The sequence below is a fragment of the Vulpes vulpes genome, unplaced genomic scaffold, assembly GCF_048418805.1.
Source record: "Vulpes vulpes isolate BD-2025 unplaced genomic scaffold, VulVul3 Bu000000666, whole genome shotgun sequence".
NCBI classification, from domain to species: Eukaryota; Metazoa; Chordata; class Mammalia; order Carnivora; family Canidae; genus Vulpes; species Vulpes vulpes.
This window is the reverse complement of record NW_027325671.1, coordinates 773,728-790,913: the sequence shown is the minus strand read 5'-3', so window position 1 is coordinate 790,913 and position 17,186 is coordinate 773,728. Positions and strand designations below refer to the sequence as shown.

General features: G+C 37.1%; 1 protein-coding gene across 6 annotated transcripts in view; it reads right to left on the bottom strand.

Annotated features, from left to right (window-relative positions):
- Nucleotides 1–17,186, bottom strand: part of LOC140596464 (midasin-like) — a 167,563-nt gene that overhangs the window by 97,299 nt on the left and 53,078 nt on the right. For all 6 annotated transcript variants that reach the window (XR_011998439.1, XR_011998438.1, XR_011998440.1 and 3 more), the window contains exons 17-28: nt 13,866–13,969; nt 12,034–12,178; nt 11,050–11,146; nt 9,555–9,668; nt 7,197–7,344; nt 6,794–6,904; nt 4,939–5,090; nt 4,199–4,377; nt 2,983–3,191; nt 2,653–2,799; nt 1,735–1,876; nt 54–188 (exon numbers count right to left, since the gene is read on the bottom strand). Coding sequence is in view for 3 of the 6 variants with exons in the window: in XM_072745104.1 (XP_072601205.1) it covers nt 54–188; nt 1,735–1,876; nt 2,653–2,799; nt 2,983–3,191; nt 4,199–4,377; nt 4,939–5,090; nt 6,794–6,904; nt 7,197–7,344; nt 9,555–9,668; nt 11,050–11,146; nt 12,034–12,178; nt 13,866–13,969 (1,683 nt within the window). In the remaining 3 variants the exon portion in view is untranslated. The remainder of the gene's footprint in view (nt 1–53; nt 189–1,734; nt 1,877–2,652; nt 2,800–2,982; nt 3,192–4,198; nt 4,378–4,938; nt 5,091–6,793; nt 6,905–7,196; nt 7,345–9,554; nt 9,669–11,049; nt 11,147–12,033; nt 12,179–13,865; nt 13,970–17,186) is intronic.

Sequence of the window (17,186 nt, the reverse complement as noted above, 5' to 3'; positions counted from 1 at the left end):
TCTAATAGGAGTACAGTTCAATTCATTTCCTCCGGATATTCTGACCTACTCACTCAGTAATTTTAGGACATTTTCCCTGGAGAAGAGGCACTGAGGACACAATTTTTTCTTGAAATGTTTTTCAAGGACTTCTTGAATCACATCAATCTCCTCCTGTTTCCTGACCCGGCCTGAGAGAAGCATAAAACCTTAAAAAAAAAAAAAAAAAAAGAATCATCAAGTGTCAGGTTACAATAGCAAGGGATGTTGAGAATATGTAGCAACAGCAACTCTTATTTACTGCTGTTGGCCAGGGTATCTAAAGAACAACCTTGGAAAACTGGGAGAACCTACTGCAACTAACCATATGCAGGCTATGTCCTAGCAACATGACTTCCAGGTAGACCTAAACTCAAGTAAACATGTGTGCACCATAAGACCTACAGAGGAATGCTCAGAGCAGGTCTTTTCATAATAGCTAAAAAGTGGAAATAACCCAAATGTCTATCAAGAAGAAAATGAAAAAACATATTATAGTATCTCCATACAACAGGTTATAACACAGTAATGATAAAAAGAACGAATTCCTAATACACATAACAGTATGGTTGAACCTCACATTACAATGGGTGAAAAGAGGGACGCCTGGGTGGCTCAGTGGTTGAGCATCTGCCTTGGGCCCAGGTCGTGATCCCAAGGTCCTGGGATCAAGTTCCACATCAGGCTTTAGACAAGGAGCATGCTTCTCTCTCTGCCTAGGTATCTGCCTCTTTGTGTCTCTCATGAATAAATAAATAAAATCTTAAAAAAAAAAAAAAAAAAAAAAAAAAAAGAATGGGTCCAAAGAAGTCAAACCAAAGGAGTACATACTGCATGATACTAGCTGAAGCTCAAGCATAGACAAACATCAGTGGTGATAGAGGTCAGAGCAGACGTTACCTCCAGGGGAGGTTAAGACTGGCAAAAGTCATGATAGAATCTTTTGAGGTACTACAAAATATTCTAAACCTTGGCCTAGGTGATGTTTTATGTGAGCACATACATATGTTAAATAAATAAATAAACAAATAAATAAATAAAACATGAAAAAACAAACACTAAATTCACTTTACTATATATGTTATAACTTGATTAAGAACTGTTTCCCTTGAAGTTTTTTTTTTTTAAAAACATGTTCCTCCATCTATCTACCAGTAAAGAAGAAAAAATACAACTTTCATAGGTTTAATTTACTCTCCTTATTAACCACTCCATTAATGACTCATTAGCACTTTTCAAATCCAAAGATTCTGAAATGCTTTCTTTCATATAGAGAAACATATAAATTCTTTCCATGGATTACACCAAAATGAGGAATCGTGAGTCTCGGATGACATAAATGCCTTCCTTCAGAATTCTGATATTACCTGACCAACCTGTCAGTTTTCTGTTAAAGGCACAGGCATGACTCTCTAGGAAGAGTGGGTTGCAGATACATAGTCTGCAAAGACACCACCAACCACCTACCGAAACTCTCACAGGCACCAGGCTCCTATCTGACTCTTACATGTAGCCAAAGCAGAGAGAAACCCAAACAAACTAGCACAAAGGCCTGCAGAAAAGAACCATTTTCAAAAGGACTTGGCACTAGAGACAGAATGACTATTTCTGGAACACCTATTAATATGTATATATTGAGCACAATTTGGGAAAGATTTATTTTAATAAGGTTTGATATCTGACATAACTCCAATTAGCATCCAATTAAAAGCATACCATCATTGGCTAAATGCTGTAGCCAGTCATACTCTTTCTCAGTCTGTTCAGCCAATCTGTACCTTTCAGCCCATCGAAAAAGATCACGAAGGGTGATGAAACCCTGTTTTCCAGCAAACACTGAAGAACTTCTGCGATAGGACTATTAAAATATCAAAACAAATTAAAAAGGGCAATGGTAAGCACAGTTTACAACCTATATAAAATTTTTAACAAATTTAAGCTCTATAAAAATGATTCATCCCATTAAGATGAATTTTTGAAAAAAGTAAATGGACTGCAATCCTTTGAAGATAAATATTCAAATTCATGTATGAGGATATAAATTTCAAATCATAATACCAAGAAAAAAAGGAATTCCTTTTCCTATACTATATAAAAAAAAAACTATGAATACAAATGATGGCAAACATGCAGAAACATTAATCCCATAATGTGGGAACATAGTAAGATTGCCAATTATTATTAGCTCTCTAGAAAATAAAAGTATATTAATTCTGCTAACACTTTTAACACCATAAAATGAGATATTCAAAAAACAAACTGTAGCTTTGCAGAGTTGACAGGGGAGAGACCAATCTTTAGTTATGTCCATTCAAGGACTAAATTCATTTAGAAAACAAAATTGTAGCTTGTCAATGCCAAATTCCAAACTAAACAAAATGTTCCAACATTATCCACAAGGAGGGAACTATTACCATAATAAGCGTGAGAAAAACTGTAACATATCAAATTGTTGATTTACAAAACCAAAAAATGGATATCATGGAGTGCATTTTAAAGATAGTATCCTTACTCTGTGAAAAAAAAATGGATGGACTGCTGTGGCTAACTGAGAAGGCCATCAAATTTTAAATTTACTCGCCAAATCTAATCAGTACATTCCATTTGAAACTAAATGAGAGAAAGAGGAAATACCTGAAGGTCCAGCATGACTTTAACCAACTTGCTACAATAGGAGGGTGGCAAACTACAGCGCTTATGCAAGATTGTTTCCAACTCAGAACTAGGCAATTCATCGAAATGCAATTCCACAAACCGATTCCTGAAGGCTCTAGAAAGCACCTGGGAAACACACAGGAAAAAAACATGATGAAGAAAGCCTTCTTATCCAGTTTCCAAATCGGAGGCTCTCCTTTGCACCACAAAAAGAAAAACCCTTCAAAAGAAATAAAAACATCTCAGTCTAACCCAAGAAAGATCTATTACTTGACCAGGTAACAAATGGGCAAATGAAATGCTACACACCTTTCTGCCTCCATAAAGTCCTGGGGGATTCTGGGTAGCAAAAAGCATGAACCGAGGGTGAGCTTTAACAACTTCTTGTGTTTCTGTGATGAGCAATTCACGATTATCATCTAGCAATCTGTTCAGTGCCTCTAACACATCAGTAGGAGCCAAATTTAATTCATCTAAAATAATCCAGTAGCCCTTTCTCATAGCATCAATAAGAACACCTTAGGAAAAAACAAACACTGAGGATTAGAGCATAAATTAGTCCAAAGTTTTAAAATATGTTTAAAAATGCTACATAAATCAACCAATCCTAGACCACTACATTTCAAAACAAATTACTCCCTGCAGCAGTTAGTCATGCCCAAAAATAATTTGTGATGCCAAATATCAAGGAAGCACAATTTTCAATTAAAGTAATCCTTTTATTTCACACAGAAGGGGAGCTAAGGCTGATAAATATATTTCCAATTTTTCCCCCTGCAGGCTAATTTCATTTAAATCACCACATTCGGGCAGCCTGGGTGGCTCAGCAGTTTAGCGCCACCTTTGGCGCAGGGCATGATTCTGGAGTCCGGGGATCGAGTCCCACATCCGGCTTCCTGCATGGAGCCTGCTTCTTTCTCTGCCTGTGTCTCTGCCCACCGCCACCCCCACCCCCCGTGTTTCTCATGAATAAATAAAATCTTTAAATAACATAAAATAATCAATCAACCACCACATTCTTGGGGCACCTGGCTCAGTCATTAAGCATCTGCCTTCAGCTCAGGTCATGATCTGGGGGTCCTGAGATTGAGCCCCATGTTGGGCTCCCTTTCAGTGGGAAGCCTGCTTCTCCCTCTTCCTCTGTCCCTCCCCTGCTTATGCTTTCTGTGTCAAATAAATAAATAAAATATTTAAATAAATAAATCACCACATTCTCATATCTATTCTAAGCTTCCGTCTGTTCAAAGCTCATCTCATTCTTCTGAGTCTCTAGGAGATTAAGTAGCAGTTCAATTGCACCCTACAGAACTTGGTGCTAGTCCCAATAGAGCTGACAAGATGAGTGGGGCCCAAAAGAAGCTGGATCCATAACCATCTTCCCTTAACCAGGGAGATCAGAGAGAGAGAAAAAGCAGCTCTTATGGCAAAGGTCCATGTGCCTCAACTGAAAGAGATGAAATTTACATGGGGAAATGTGCTTAAAAGAATGAATGCCTATACCCATGGAATGAAATAATAGTCCCACCTTCTTTAAACACAAGTTTCCCTGAAGAGTCAGACGTATAACAACCAATGTACTCCTGAATATCCGTGTGTTCATGATTGTTAATACGCACACAGTGGTTACCAGTAGCTGCAGCCAGCCACCGGATAAGGCTTGTTTTACCAACTGACGTCTCTCCCTGAATCAACACTGGATAGGTTCTTTAAAAGACCAGCCAATAAAGCAATTTAAGGGGGGGAAAAAAAAAGACAAAAACCAGAATTAATTCAAGTAGTATTAAAAAGGAATTTATCACCATAAAAAAACATTTTTATATACCTATATGCCACTAATGGAATGTTTCTTAAGCCCTAAGAAGTTTCTATGTAAAAAGGGTTCCTCGGAAAATACTGAGGAAAGCAATCTCAACCTTGCTTGTAGTACCTGTTATTCATTTAAATAATGGATGATAAGTAGTCATCAGCAAAATACTGGAAAAGAAGCATAATGATGGCCAAAATAATCTGCATCTGTATTGCTTCCACCAAAAGGTGCAATTAGAAACAATGCTTTGTGCCAGGAGAAGAGTGACAATACTGATTTTAGAAGGAATTACTCATTTAGCCAATAAACAACAATAAAGAATTCAAAAATTAAGTAAAAAAAAAGGTAAAAAAAATAATAATAATAAAAATAAAAGAAAATTAAGAAAGTAAGACTAGAATGTCATCAATGCCTATGCTGGTAAAACTTTAGAGCAGCAAGAGAAAAGGTCCACACACCCTGCAGAAACCACTCGGACAATGTCTCTCTGGTTCAGCTTAACAGAAGATGTAAGAATGTAGGTCTCATCTATTGTAGGTTCCTTGTCTCCCACTGAAATCCAATATCCTTCAACCTGGATAAGTCGTCCTCCTTTTGGTTCTGGAATAGGCTGAAAGTCACAGAAGTTAGAGAAATAACCCATAGTCCTATTCTTTCAGAGAGGGGCCTAAGGTAGGAAAAAACGCTGTCACCAAGAATGCTGCCCTGTTCTGGATTCTTTCAACATTAAAAGCCATGGGTGAAATATGAAAAGTACTTTGAGGAATGAGAACAAAATGATGACATGTATTGGTTTTTAAATCCAGGTGAGTGGTAGTGAGGAAAGAACTTGAATTGGATAGTTTCTGATTCAGTTCTTTTCTCTCACCTACCAAAATTTTCACTCTCAGTCTGATGAAATATTTGTCAAAAACATGTACTTCAAATAAACTAAATTCCTAAAAACAAGACCAGTTCTGAACTGAGGGAATGGGCTTTTGCATTATTACACTGATTTATAACAAAACTGCCATTTTCATACATCAAAAATAGTCAAAAGTGGTCAGATTTGTAGCTATGAAAAAATGCTCTTCTAAAACATTTAGTTCCCTAATTTGAAGCTACTACCATTCTAGGCACTTCTTTAAGAGCTCCTCAACTGAGCTCAGAAGCAGTGGGGAAAAAAGGCCTCCATCAGGGGTAACCATGAGGAACACATAAAAAAAAGATAAGTAAAGGACAGTGGCATTAGAATAATAATCAAAGGAAGCTTAACTTTTTTTTTCAATGTTTTTATGGTTAACAAAAGTACACATTCATGTGTTACTTGTATAAATTTTAAAAAGGAAAAAATACTGAATCCAAAGTAATCCTAAGTCCCTAATAAGGTTCTTTCTTCCTTAAGAGCAAGGAATCAACATAAAAACCAGCCAGTTAGTTGATAAACTACTTTCTCAGCATCTTTCACTCCCATGTTATTCTAGAGTCTCCTCCTCAAACTGAAATGGTTGCTGTGTTTAATAAGAAAAAAAAAAAAAGGCCAACTATCAATCAGATGGGAAATGTGTACACAAACTATGGTGTAAGCAACAAATTACTATGCAACCATTAGAAACCATGTCATAGTGATCTATGGTACAGACACAAAAATATATCCAGGATATGGTTAGGCTAAGAAAGGAAGCCACAGAACAGTATTATGAGATGATTCCTTTTAAGTCATGTATATTAGATATATACATTAGAATTTGCCCTTACTGAGTGAAGTCAGGAAAAGACAAATACCATATGATTTCACATATATGTACAATCTAAGAAACAAACAAACAAAAAAGACAACCCCAAAAAAAAAGACTCTTAATAAGAGAGAACAAATTGATGGTTTACCCAAGGGGAGGGGAGGGAAAGAGGGGGAGATGGTGAAACAAGTGAAGGGAATTAAGAGTACACTTAGCTTCAGCAACGAGTAACATACATAAAGATTTGTTGAATCACTATATTATATACCTGAAACTAATGTAATACTGTATATTAAATATACTGGAATTAAAAAACAAGAAAGAATTTGCCTTGATAAATCTATACATACACTGTCAAAATTTAAATATATAAAAAACAAAATACAAATATAATTTAGGTGGAAAGGTATATGGTTTAAATCTAAAGTGTAGAAGGATTACTAGGAATTTTCACCATCTAAGACACAACTTAATTTTTTGGAACAAACTGATTACTTTTATAATTAGAAACAAGTTTAAAAAAACAAAACACCAAAATTTTGATAATTCAGCCTTTCATTTATGTTAAAGAAGTCAAAAAAATCAAAAAACATACCTGCTTCAGCAGACTTTTTACATTGCCAGAGACAATGTGTTGACAAATGAGCTTCTGAACTATTGGGTGTGATGCCCTGTCAAGCTGTGTTAAGAAACCCAAACAAAAGCCCTAGAAAAAAAAAACAAATATGCATAAAACTGATTACACCCTTCTGCAATTACAGGCCAACTTATTTCAAGAAAAAAAATTCAACCTCTTGGGTGGTGCTGGTTCCCAGAACAACTTTTAAATGTGATATTATAGTAGAATAAGGACAGGGTCACTCTGGTATGTTCTGGGCTGATCTGACTAAATGGAACACACATACACAGGCAGACCCAGCATATGCATCACCACTCCCTCCCTTTCAACGATGAACCCATCCACCAAGCTCCCATCCAAGCACAAACTTCAGGAAGACCTCATAGAGCGAGCGCTGGATGTTGCCACACGGATTGGAAGCTGCAAATCGCAGAGCCCTGCAAAGGGTCCGAAGGCTGTAATGAGGTCTATGGCCAGTTCCATCCACCAATTTTGTCCCAGAGTCTTTCCGGAGAGCTGTGTACAAGCTACAAAAAAGACAAAGTTCAGATGACTTTATTAACTCATAAGCATTCACCATTTTGCCGTTACTTTGATTTTCTACACAAGGCCCAAAAGCCACTTTTATAGAATTAGATAGTTAAGCTTACATGCAATTTCCTAGAGCATTCATCAAAACCTCTCAGACATTCACTTTTATTTTTTTTTTTATTTTTTATTTTTTGACATTCACTTTTAAATCTATTTCTCACACACTCAAAGACTTTTTCAAAAGAAAGATCTATCAATTTCCTTTTGGGTAAAAAGAGGAGAGAGGTGATGTTCTTAACAAAAAGATGGCAAGACAGGAGAAGTCCTTAGTAAAAATATCCAGAGTTCAGAGGCACTTGGGTAGCTTAGCCATTTAAGTGTTCAACTCTTACTTTCGGCTCAGGTCATGATCACAGGGTTGCTGGATCAAGCCCCTTGTTGGGCTCTGTGCTCAGAGGGGAGTGGGCTTGACCTCTCCCTCTCCCTGTCCCTTCCCCCTCCCCCCATGCTCTCTCTTTAAATATAAATAAATCTTAGTATATGTATTGCAGAAGCGAGCACATAAATAAACCTTAGAGAGAGAGAGAGAGAGAGAGAGAATATACAGAGTTCAAACACAGTGTTCCTAATACTCTAATACAATGGGGAAATAAAGTGCCTATGTAATCTATACTAGTAATGGAGAAGAAGCACACAGGAAAAATCATGGTGTATTGAAAGGTCATAGGTACAGCCATAATCAACAATGACAAAATGTTAAAAAGCATGAAAATATGACTGTTACTGTTATCATTATCACACACTTTAGAAGTCTAAAAGATGACAAGATGTTAGGAGTTTCAGAGTAAAACATGAAATGCGAGGAATTTAAAATTTCATGAAATTCATGATCAGCTATACAAGATCAAGAGTAACCAAATGCATGTCACAGATGAAATCCAAATGAGATTTGGCTTATCTCTGAAATCTAGCTATATATTCTTTCTTTTATAGAAAGAATCTACATTCCAGAAGTGGGTTATTACAAATGGAACACTTATTACTTATACTATCAGCATCTTACAAGAGCCTCTGCTTTACTAACCTGTTTTACCTCACTTTTGAATTTTAATCACACGTATTTATACTTTTGTCCAAATAATCTTGGCTAACAAAATGTGTTCCAATTTTAGAATGTGGTATCGGTAAACCACTCCAAAGCATTTTCACAAATGCCTTCTTAACTATTCTATTTAAAATGGGCCCCAAGCCTGTATTTTCTAATCCCCATTTTACTTTATGTGCTATTTTTCTTCACTTACCATAACCTAAAATAAGGAGAATCAGGATTCAGATATAGCTATTATTAATATTAAATATTCAGATATTTATAGCTATATCTCTAGCACCTGGGCAACTCAATAATTATTTGTACAAAAAAAAAAAAAAAAGGGAACAAACCACAAAAAGCAAAGCAAAACATTAATATGATCCTATTTCAAAAACTTTACATAATGTAATGTTCTTTCTAGATGACACAGACAAAATTAAAATTACTAAGTAATGTGCCCAGAATGATAGAATTTGTTTTTGACAGAGCCTGTACTAGGATTCAGGCTGTCTAATATAAGAGACTGTACCCTTTCCACATGGCATAAAAACAACAACAGAAACAGTTTGCACTAGCATGCAAACTGCAAAAATAAGATTTCATCAAGACAGATCAAAATACAAGCAAGCCTTTTACACCTTCCAGAGATGCAAACTCCTAGCTATGAATACAAAACTAATTAGGAGAACATTGTCTAATTGTTTACATATTCTCGTTAAGTGGTAATTCCTAAGCTTTCGATGTGGCTTCATTAGGAAGATCCACGGGAATTCTTAAAGTTCCAACTTTATTTTTATTTTTTTAATTTTTTTTTTTTATTTATTTATGATAGTCACACAGAGAGAGAGAGAGAGAGAGAGAGGCAGAGGCACAGGCAGAGGGAGAAGCAGGCTCCATGCACCGGGAGCCTGACGTGGGATTCGATCCCGGGTCTCTAGGATCGCGCCCTGGGCCAAAGGCAGGCGCCAAACCGCTGCGCCACCCAGGGATCCCAAAGTTCCAACTTTAAAATAGAAACCTTAATGATAATCCTTCTCTAATAAGAAGCATTAAATAAACAAACAAACAAACAAACATAAAATTAGCATTTGCGGATGAGGCACACAGGGAACCTACCTGATGATCCCTTGCACTGTGGTCTTATTTACACTCAGTCCTTTCAGATAATCCACAATAAGAATTTGTAAATCTTCTTTACTTTCCAATTCTTCTACATAAAGTTCTGTGAACCTATAAGACAATGATTATTACATAATAACCACTTTTTAGGAAGTTAATACAACTATTCTGACAATTAAAAAATACAAAACACAAAGGGTGGCTGGGTGGCTCAGTCAGTGAGCCAGTATCTTGCCTTTGGCTCTGGTCATGATCCCAGGTCAAGCCCCTTGGGGGGCTCCTTGCTCAGTGGGAAGCCTGTTTTTTTGTTTTTCCCTCTCCCTCTGCTACTCCTTCCCACAGTTTGTTCTCTCTCAAATAAATAAATAAAATCTTTAAAAAAAAATACAAAACACAAAAAGTTATGTAAACTCATTTTAATTGCTTATAGTATAAAATATGAAAGTCTTTCATCTAGCTATAAACTGACCATAGTGAAATAAGATAACGTAATTGTTACCAAAAATTTATTATTTCTACGCAATACTCTTTGTAAGAAATAATTATAAAAAATAAGACATTTATCCCTTATTTTCAGAGGTGTTATAGCTACATGTAATAAAAAAAACATCCAGCAGCAACAACAAAAAGCACCCACACATTCAAAAATAAAGTCACTGGGGATCCCTGGGTGGCGCAGCGGTTCGGCTCCTGCCTTTGGCCCAGGGCGCGATCCTGGAGACCCGGGATCGAATCCCACATCGGGCTCCTGGCGCATGGAGCCTGCTTCTCCCTCTGCCTATGTCTCTGCCTCTCTCTCTCTCTCTGTGACTATCATAAATAAATAATAATAATAAAAAAAATAAAATAAAATAAAATAAATAAAGTCACTGGAGCAAAGGAAAATATAATGTTTATAGTTTATAAAATTTTCCTAAGAAGGTTTTATTACTCTTATAATGAGAGGAATCTAATAAAATTTTAACACTATTTTAATACTCAAAATTCAACAAAAGGTCACCAACAAAAATAAGATCATTTATCTTTTTCCAAATGCTATATATATAAAATACCAAACAACTAAGTATCATGTTAGTGTCAGTGTTTACTGAACACTGAAACTTAAAAGGCCTTTTACAAATCACTGGCCTCATCCAAGAGGATTCATTCAGTTCCTAAAATGTACTTATACTGTTAATATATTATACTGTTTTATCAATATGTAAAGGTTTTCCTAATAGCTATAAGGTTATTTGAAGGAAGAAAAAATTTTATTTTCAACAATATCCATGAGCCATTACGTGTCATACAAACAACTGAAAAAATTGTCCAGTGTTCTGGGGTCCTCCATATTCCTATCACCTAAAGAAAGTAGAATATGACAAAGAAGAATTCCTCTTAGCAGAGATCAAGAAATTTCAAGCACTATTATGAGGACTGGTTATGTTATTATTATCAACCAATAAACAGAATTTTTTAAAAAATCCCCAGGAACCAGGCCATGTCCCCTCACCTGTTTCTTATTCCTGGTGGGAGATTTCTTTTGCCCACGTCTGTTGCTGGGTTCATACAAGCAAATAAACGGAAGTCAGGATGACGAACCAGGGGTTCTGGTAAGAGAAAAGCATAAGTTCTCAACTGGTAACATCAAGTGATCAGCCACAGGTGCCCCGGGGAAGACTATCTAAGTTCACAGAACCTCAGGCCAGGAAGCCCTGCCTCAGACATAGCAAGAATGGTGCTGGCGGTTCAAACCATCCTTGCTTTTTCTGAAATCCCACTGAAACCAATTTCCAGACATATGTAACAACTTAATCTTATGCTCCCCTTCCACCATCTTTTAAGGTATGGTTGTTCATTATCATTTATGTTTTATCACCTATTTACCTATATGTATATCACCTATTCAAATATATACAATTCAGTATATACTACCAAGTAACAAATTCTTATTCTTGGGCGCCTGGGTGGCTCAGTTGGTTAAGTGTCTCCTTTTGGCTTGGGTCATAATCCCAGGGTCCTGGAATCAAGTCCCACATCGGGCTCCCTGTTCAGTGAGTAGCCTGCCTCTGCCTTTCCCTATGCCTCTACCTCTCTTTTTCTCTCATGAATAAATAATTTTTTAAAAAAGATTTATTTATTTATTTATTCATGATAGACAGAGAGAGAGAGAGGCAGAGACACAGGAGGAGGGAGAAGCAGGCTCCATGCCAGGAGCCTGATGTGGGACTCGATCCCCGGACTCCAGAATCGCATCCTGGGCCAAAGCCAGGCACCAAACCGCTGAGCCACCCAGGAATCCCTATGAATAAATAATTTAAAAAAATTTTTTTAAATTCTTATTCTTTGCATTCCCCATGCCTCCTAACTTGGCAGAAAATTAGTACTATGGAATGAACACTGGGAGACCTATGTAATCTACCTAACCAAAAGAATCTGACTCTAAAGAGGTCAAAGACCTGGCATCAAGTCAAACCTCAATGAGATCAAGTACTACCTGTGTCTCCTCGATCCAGCAACACTAGGGAGCCAGAGGAACCTTCAAGTAAACCACTGAGACATTCTAATGTTTCTGGAGCAGCCAGATTAATCTCATCCAACAAGATCCACTCTCCTTTCTTTACAGCTTGAGCTAGTGTACCCTAAAAGAAGATAAAGTGTTAAAAATCCACTGCAAAAAAGATACTCTCACCTGTTATGTAAGCAGGGTTAGAAACAAGGGCAAACCTCTTGTACTTAATGAACTTTCACCCTAAATGCTGAATGGCTGCCAGGTGATTTCAAGAGCTAAGGTCAAGTTACCATTTTTAAATGTCCAGAAGGGTCAAGGGAGTATGTATGAACCTAACAGAGACACGCAACAAACTAAATCATCTCAGTAGATGGATAGTCAGGTAACTAATAATATATAATGTGTTTAGATGTTTAGAAGTATCCAAATGGTTATTAAAACCATTGAAAATAAATGTAGGGTCAGCTGATGAGTATGTAAAGATGAGACAAATGACTAAGTCGAAAGAATGCAGTGGTTGTAATACATAGCCTTATACATTTGCTAAAGAATATCAAAAGAAATCTTTCCTCTTCTTCATTGATTTATCTCTTCAAGTTCTGTTTCCAAGAGAACTGAAATATAAATCTTAAAATCCACTGTTGATACAACACCAGAAACTGTTTTATTATTAAATGACTTTATACTTTTGTTTTCACAATGATACTAACAGAATCTTCTATAAATTGAAAACATTAAAACAGGACAAGGGTATTGAACTCCAGTGTAATGCCAAGTCATGAAATAGATATAAACCCTATTTTGAGAGCACTTGACATCCTAATTGGTTATTTAAAAAAAATTCCTATTAAGATTAAGCTCTGATCACCAAATTTCCCATATTGATGGACATGATTGAGTAATCTCTCTCACCAAAACACTATCTCAAACAAGAGTCCCACCTCCTTTTAAGGTGTGGTCTAAAATATGTCACAGAAACAATTATTATTATTATTTTTAAAGAAATACCACAGTTTATTGAAGACTACAAATATTTTGTTACAAGTTGAAACTACATGCCTTCCAGAATCAAAAGCAACAGCAGGTTTGTGCACTGACGCTTCGGAGGTGCTGCACCACTTGAACTCGAAATGGGTAAGACAGGGTCAGACACATGAGGGAGAGGGAAATGGGGAAAGGGCAAGTTCAAAGCTCAGAAGGCAGAAACAATTTTTTAAAATAAGAATTTAAAAATCTTAAGCTGGGGATCCCTGCATGGCTCAGCGGTTTAGCACCTGCCTTTGGCCCAGGGCATGATCCTGTGGTCCCGGGATCAAGTCCCACATCAGCCTCCCTGCTTCTCCCTCTGCCTGTGTCTCTGCCTCTCTCTGTGTGTCTCTCATGAATAAATAAATAAAATCTTAAAAAAAATAAAAATAAATAAAAATCTTAAGCTATGAAAATTTTTTAGGTTGGTCCTTCCCACAGGGTGATAGGCAGAAAACAGCAGAACTACCCATTCACTGAAATAGAGAGTGAGGCTTAAAGTGAATAGATCCAAACCTACTACCCTTTCCCCCTCACTATGAAACCGAGTCCACTAGTTGTCCTCAACTGCAACTTCAAGAATAATGGTGCTCATCAAGACCTTATAATTTCCATAAAGGCTATTTTTCAGAAATCTCTCCCTGAAGTATTATTTCATTAGTGTTTATTAAGTCTTAAACACCAAGCACTAAAAATATCAACATAAAGATAATACAAAATAGTAGCCTGCCTAAACCTGAATTTTGTATCAAATCAACATTCCTTTAACCTAAATAACTGAACCAAAATACCTCTACAAATGCAAACAATAGGGCATTTTCAGTCATTTTCATCTGTTGTTGAGCATGGTTGAGTCTAAGACCAAATGCTTCCCATTTCTCTTTTAGGAGTAACCCTAGAAAAGAATAAGGACAAGAATTTAACATACACTTTAGGTTGTAAAACATAGAACTTAAACACACACAAAAAAACAAAACTCACATAAAAATCAAACATCTTAGAAGTATAAAAAAATAAGTTCAAATACTTACATAATGTATGTTTCAGCCACAATAGTAACTAGTTCACTTAAATGCATATGTACGTTAGTTAATTCTTTCACCCCTCATAACAGCTTCGAAGTAGATACCCTTATTCCCATTTTATGAACGATGAAACACAGAGAAGATAACTAAACTACCAAAAACCCTTTGGCTGTAGAATTCAGCTTTTTGGATATAATTTATTTTCTAAGGAAAGATGACTTATTGACCAATAAGTGGTACTTGTACATCAACATTAACAACCATGTTTTTATCGAAATCATGCCTAGAATCACAGGAGCAGCAATACTTCAGAATTAGTCATCTCTCCCTTAAGTCCTACAAAGCTCCAATTTCTACTGCTTCATTCTTCCCCAAACTCCTCCTAATTCTGTAAGGGAACCCAAGTTTATCTGCCTGATGTGCAGTGAAGCCAATCACAAAGACACCAAGTGTGCAGCAAGAATTTATTTAAGAGTCAGCCCAATGAGGGGACTCTGAATAGAAGCCTCAATCCACCCTTCCCCAAGAAAGATAGGAAAATTTAAAGGCAAGTGAAAACAGGTCTGGGTAAAAAGTTGCATCTGTGGTTTTAGTCTGCATCTGCACTTATTATTGGTCCCACTAACCCTCTGTTACCAGTTTCAATCCCCACTGTCTTTTGAACATGATTCACTCGAGTAAATTGGGCTAACAGTTCTAACTACTTCCTACTGAAACAGGGTGCAGTTTCAGGGTCTGAGGAATCAAACAACTTTGTGCTTTCTTGGAAATATTCCCTAGCACTTGGCTTAACATGTACATTCTGCTTGACTAAACAGTAGTTTCTTCTTTGGTTGCTTTCAAGCAACATCAAAGCTGACATATCCAGCAACCATACAAGTTACCAGAAGCAGCTCAAGTCCTTTACCTCCATGCAGCAACTAACCTTCATCAAGAATAAGGAGCTTTACAACTTGGGAAAGAGCTGTATCCCCAACACTCTTTCTTGTAACTAAATCTCATTTTTCTGGTGTGGCTGACAACTGCATTATCACCAGTCAATTCTTTCACAGCAATGCCTGGAAGCTCTAGAAGTTTGCTGAATCTGTTGCTGGTGTTGGAAGTAGTGTTAAACACAATTCACTGAATTCTACTGAATCTCCTTCCTTTAAAACCCAGCCACCTGATCTAAGTCTTGGATATAAATTGGTTTTTCCTCAAAGCCAAATAGCATTAGTTCACAGTAGGCGTTGGCATGTGACACCAATGACACTAGTAAAAAGCTGAATGCAAGAAATACTTAACTGTGGAGAAAAACATTCTTATACTGTACAACAGGTGGGTCATAAAGTGCTGTCATAACACCTCCTACTCTGACCAGATGGGTTCTATCAGCATCAGTGGCCACCATCTGTGTATACCCCCTGGTCATTTTTCTGCATGTCCATATTCAGACCCTTGTGTAGGTAAAAGCAGGAAATCTGGCCACTGTTTTTCTATTAGAGACACAGCTCTTCTTACAGTGGCACTTTAAGGATGTACAAACACCATCACCTGTTGTCCAGCCTTTATTGCTTGTGGATTCAACCTGATGTAAAGTATATAGCAAATCAGTAACCCCAAGTAATAACACTCCTCTGTTAGTCTGTCTCTTAAAAAAAACATCTTAAGATATATTGGGGTGAGGCACGCGGGTGGCTCAGTCAGTTATATGGCCTACTCTTGGTTTTAGTTCAGGTCATGATCTCAGGGTTGAGATGAAGCCACAAGTCAGGATCTGCGCTCAGCAGGGTGTCTGCTTAAGACTCTTTTCTCCTCTGCCCCTCCCCCCATCCTCACTTGCTTGCTTTCTAAAAATACATAAATCTTATTTAAAAAAAATCTGTCAGAGCTCACAAGAACAGTTAGCAAAATTTTCGTTCCAAAGATAGTGGGTGAAATCGATACTCAAGGTGTGCCACCATCCAAGGTTTGGGTGATCCCGGCTCTTATGGTTTTTTTTTTTTTTTTTTTTGTCTTTCTTTCTCAAAAGTCAAAAGTCCCCTTTCCGGGGGCACCTGGTTAAGGCTCTGCCTTCAGCTGAAGTCATGATCCCAGGGTCCTAGGATCAAGCCCCAAGGATCTCCCTCTCCCTCTGCCACCCCACGCTGCTTGGGCTCTATGTCAAATAAATGAAGTCTTACCAAAAAAAGAAAGAAAGAAAGAAAAAAAAAGACCCCTTTCTTTCCAACTAGCTCCATGAGTATGTACTGGTGAAAAGGGCTTCAGCTTTATTGATGTTACCACAGTATAGTGAACTTCCTTGTATATGGTTACAAATTAACATTCTTCCCTTTTCACAGATTTTTTTTAGAAAAATATCACAATCGCTGCAGCCCTGGTGGCTCAGCAGTTTGACACTGCCTTCAGCCCAGGGCCTGATCCTGGAAACCAGGATCGAGTCCCACGTCAGACTCCCTGCATGGAGCCTGCTTCTCCCTCTGCCTGTGTCTCTGCCTCTCTCTCTCTCTGTCTTTCATAAATAAATAAAATCTTTTTTTTTTTTTAAGAAAAAAAAATATCATAATCCAACATTGTTTCTTGTTAGACTGAGTTTAATTGTTCTGGACCTTAGGTAAGAAGTTTGCTCCATATCTCACAAACCAATCTTAGTCTTCAAAATAGGTCAGTTCTGTTAAAGAGTTGTCAGCTCAGGAGACTGTCCTGCAGGTGGGCTCTCAAAGTTAGACCAGGTAAAGATGCTTTGTAAGCAAGGTATCTGTAAGCACGGTATCAAGCTGCTATTTCCAAGGGGCTTTATTGGCTCCATAAAGTCAACCTACTTCTTTAATGCTGTCTGGTCACATTTGAGTCTATGCATTTCACCCTCAAACACCCTCAAATATGACATTCCAGTCAAAGCCTTGGTAATATAACCAATGTTTCCAGTGGCATCCTATTACACGGAGAATGGATTCTTAGAGACCTTATGCTAATAATTATAATATATGCCACGAAAATATAAGAATTTTCAGAGAATTTCTGAATTCTGGAGGAAAAAATAAATGTTTCATATTTTTTTTACAAAGGAATATTATATTAAATTCCTGTGAGTCATAGCTGAAGAGA